The following is a 4207-nucleotide window of genomic DNA, read 5'->3' as shown; positions in this document are numbered from 1 at the left end:
TTAACCAACTGAGTCACCCAAGCGCCCCAAGTTTCCGGTTCTTGATTTTGGCTTAGGTCATGATCTCACGGTTCATGGATTTGAGCCCCACATCAGACTCTGCGCTGATGGTGTAGAGCCTGCTTGGGATTCTCTCTCTCGCTGTCTCTCTGCCTCTGTCTGTCTCTCTCAAAATAAATAAACTTAAAAAAGGAAAGGAAAAGAAAGGAGAGGAAAGGAAAGGAAAGGAAAGGAAAGGAAAGGAAAGAAAACCAGGACCCCTGGGTTGAGTTGAGAGTGCACTCCTACAAAGCCTCATGGGAAAATGGCCTCTAAAGGCAGATCTGTTAACACATTAAAACTGTGCAAAGGTAGGATGGTGTAATGGGAGTGTCTCTATTACCCAGGGAGGCAGAGGGTAGGGAATCAGTCACAGCAACGTGAGCTGACCTTGGAAGGTTCTATCCTCATCCCCATGAAGTCAGGAAAGGGGCAGACACAGCAAGTAGCTCCTCCAGTGCCCTCTCTGCACACCCCCAAAAACACTCTTCCCCACAGTCCCAGCCTGCAGGCACTTCAACATTAAAAGAAAATTTGGGAAACAAACGAAGGAGTCTGTACTGAGAGGCGAAGCTAAGAAAAAAAAAAGGGGGGGGATGAAGCATTTGTGGGGCTAAATAAAACTTCCCCAAAAGGGGCAGAACCAGAGAACCTTAGGGGCATGTTTGAAGGATGAAGCCAGCAGGAACACAGGAACTGAACACTGGTCTCAGTTTTACTCAGCAGGCCCTACAGGTTTTGAATCTGGGATCTCTTAACATCCGTCAGAAACCAGCCATTTGCCCCTACAGCAAAACTTCAGCCATTCCTCCCTAGGCAGGACATTCTATGAACCCCAACTGTCCTCGGAGTGTTTGCCTCCTTTTCCCATCCTTTCCTCCACCCACAACCCTTTGTTCTGAAGATCTCACAACACCTTAAGCCTGTCATTGTGGAGACTGTGCCATCCTAGACCCGATCTCAATCCCTTTTCCACGAAGGAAGACAAAGGAGGGAGCGACTTCTGACTGAAGACTCCTGAAGCTATCTGCCCCGGCCTGGACAGAGGTCTCCTCTGCACCTCTCCCGTGATTCCCAAATCTGACAGTGGTCTCACTAAGCCAGGCCCGTGTAGTATCTCTACAACATCTGTGTGGATTTGATTATTTTTTACAGTTTTTATTTGATTTTGAGAGAGAGAGAGCGTGTGTGTGAGGGAAGGGAAAGAGAGACAGGGAGAGAGAGAATCCCAAGCAGGCTCCTCTCTGACAGCATGGAGCCTGATGCAAGGCTCTAACTCACAAACCATGATAGCATGATGCAAGCTGAAGTCAGATGCTTAACCAATTGAGCCACCCAGGCACCCTGTGTGGATTTTAATAGAAAACAAATATTTTTTCTTTCCATCATGTTGGCCAAGAAGGGAGTGAGACAAATCAGGAATCTGGGCCATCTGGGCCCTGGGGATGTAAGACAGGTGAGAGTGGCTTTAGCAGCATAGTGAGGACGAATGTGGGTGGGTGGCTAAAAGGCTGGGCACTGAGATTGGGGGATGGGGGTATTTCTGAGGGGCTGTGCTTGAAAGCCTCAAAACCTGGTATTATCAGACTGGTGGTGGGCATGGCTGGTAATCTTACACCTGCCAGGAGAGGGCCAAAGCAGCATAGTTATGAGGTGTAAGTCCTGAGACTAAAGAACTTTTGGGGGGTGGTTAAAGGGACCTGGGCTTGGGATTAGAGGGTAGAAGGAAGACAAGGCTGCGGAGTCCCTCAGATTGCAGGGTTAGAGACCCAACCTTGAGCAATACCTAAAGGTGAGGGTAGAAGAGGATACAGCAGGTTAGGAACATAGAAAAAAAGAAAACAGGAGAGCATGGCAGAAGTCAATGGAAGTCAATGGACTTGCAGAAGGAAGTAAGAAGTCATCAATCAGGTGCAAAGACCGCTTCCCCAAGAGGACCATAGCTCGGTACCTCTCTTCTCAGAAGCTGGGCCTCTGCCATCTTCACGCTCACAGAGGGCATAAGGGGTCAGAAGACTGTCCCTGAAGCCCACTCATGTACGGTGGACAGATTTGACTCTCAGTGTTTCTTTTTTTTTTAATTCCTTTTTTAAAGTTTATTTATTTAGAGAGAGAGAGCATGCACGCAAACTGTCAGCACAGAGCCTGACGCGGGGCTCGATCTCATGAACTGAGAGATCATGACCTGAGCTGAAATCAAGAGCCAGGTGTTTAACCCACTAAACCACCCAGGCTCCTGAGTCTCAGTGTTTCTTAAGAGGCCACCTCCAGCTAACACTATACCCTCACTCCCTGTACATAAGATTTCTCCCTGAGCATATCCTCTGCTGTGTAATGAGGAGTGATACCCAGCTAACGCCTAGCCCACATTCCCTTACAATCAAGACTTCTCCCCTGTGTGTGTCCTCTGGTGTGTCTGATGGATAACTTGTTGCTAGGTCACACCCTTGCTCCTTGTACACCTAAGGCCTTTCCCTTGAGTGTGTCCTTTGATGTGTGCTGAGAGTAGACTTGTGGCTAAAGCCTTGCCCACACACCATGCACTTGTAAGGCTCCTCTCCTGTGTGTGTCCTCTGCTGTGTGCTGAGGACTGTCTTGTGGCTAAAAGCTCACACACACACACAAGTCTCCTCCCCAGGATGCATCTTCTGGTGGGTGATGAGGTATGATTTCACCCTAAAGCCACAGCCACAGTTCCTGCACACATAAGGCTTATCTCCTGTGTGAATCCTCTGGTGCTTCATGAGGTCTGATTTTTCCGTAATGCCTCACCTATACACTGTGCACACATTCTCCCTTGTGTGTGTTCTCTGGTGTCTGATGACATGTGACTTGCAGCTAAAAGCTTGCCCACACTCCCCGCACCCATGAGGCTTTTCCCCTGTGTGTGTCCTCTCATGTCTGATGAAATGTGACTTCCCACCGAAGCCTCGCCCACACTCCCTGCACACGCGTGTTTCCCCTGTGACTGCCTTGTGTCTGAGTAAGTTTGTCTTCTGGCTGAAATCTAGTCCACGCTCTCCAAACTCCACTGCTCCAAATCCTCAGGCTTCTACCCTCTCAAGAACCTTGTGCGCTTTCCCAGAGCATGTCCTAGGGGCTGGCCTGAGTTGTACCTTCAACACTCAATTGCCTGTCTGGGAGCTGGGGTGAACTAGGGGAGTCCCCCTCTCAGTTATACTCCCAGACAAGGATTTAGAATCTCCCCTTGCTTGATTGTCTGCTTTGGCCCCCCGGTTGGTTTTCATCAGAATGCTGTTGCTGCCGCTGCTGATACTCTGGGCAAGAATCTCCTGGTCGGAGTGGATTTACTGAGTGCAAATCTGGAATAGGACGACTGCGCAGCTCATGTTGACTAAGAAATTGCTGCTCGTCAAAGGCCAGAGGGCAGGAGGGCCAGGGATGGACTTCTGGATTTGATTCTGCTGAAGAAAGGAAGTTCCCAAAGTATTCACAGGAAAAGTTCACTGGGTTCTTCTTCCTTGTCTTACAGTTAAGATCTAGCCCGTCAATCGTTCACAATGACTCATGTCTGTCTCCCCAAGATGTGCTTTACAGGACCTACGTTTCCATTCACCTTCTTTAAACTTTTTATTTGGATACAATTTCAAATGTACAGAATAGTTGCAAGATTAAGAACAATACAAAGAAAACATCTAAGCACCCTCTACCCAAATTACCTATTGTTAACATGTATATGTTATATGTGTGTGTGTGTACATGCATATGTATGTATATGTTTTCTCTGAGCCACTTGAGAGTATACAGCATACATCATGACTCTTTACCCCTAAATACTTTGGTGTGGATTTCATAAAAGTAGGGATATTCTCGGGGTATCTGGGTGGCTCAGTCACTTAAGCATCTGCCTTCAGCTCAGGTCATGATCTCACAGTTTGTGGGTTCGAGCCCCACATTGGGCTCTCTGCTGACAGCTCCGAGCCTGGAGCCTGGTTCAGATTCTGTGTCTCCCTCTCTCTCTGCTCCTCTCCCACTTGTACTCTCTTTCAAAAATAAATAAACATTACATTTTTTTTAATTTAAAAATAAGTAGGGAGATTCTTTCATAACTGCAATATAGTTATCAACTTCAATAGATTTGACATTTATGTTATAACTGTATCTAACTCCCATATATATTCCAATCCTGTCATTTGAACCAATAATG

The 4207-nt window shown here is 47.3% G+C and overlaps 1 protein-coding gene across 1 annotated transcript; it reads right to left on the bottom strand.

The window, feature by feature from the left end:
* Nucleotides 1–2199: 2199 nt before the first annotated feature.
* Nucleotides 2200–3555, bottom strand: ZNF589 (zinc finger protein 589; the record flags this gene model as incomplete). The annotated part of the gene is given in 2 exon segments (XM_040445560.1): nt 2200–3278; nt 3280–3555. Coding segments are annotated over 2 exon segments (747 nt in total), but the record flags the coding sequence as incomplete, so codon positions are not given.
* Between the last annotated feature and the right edge of the window lie 652 nt (nt 3556–4207).

The sequence above is a fragment of the Herpailurus yagouaroundi genome, unplaced genomic scaffold, assembly GCF_014898765.1.
Source record: "Herpailurus yagouaroundi ecotype Mexico unplaced genomic scaffold, PumYag 193, whole genome shotgun sequence".
Classification (NCBI taxonomy): Eukaryota; Metazoa; Chordata; class Mammalia; order Carnivora; family Felidae; genus Herpailurus; species Herpailurus yagouaroundi.
The sequence above is the reverse complement of the archived record's forward strand: the minus strand, read 5'-3'. Positions and strand labels throughout refer to the sequence as shown.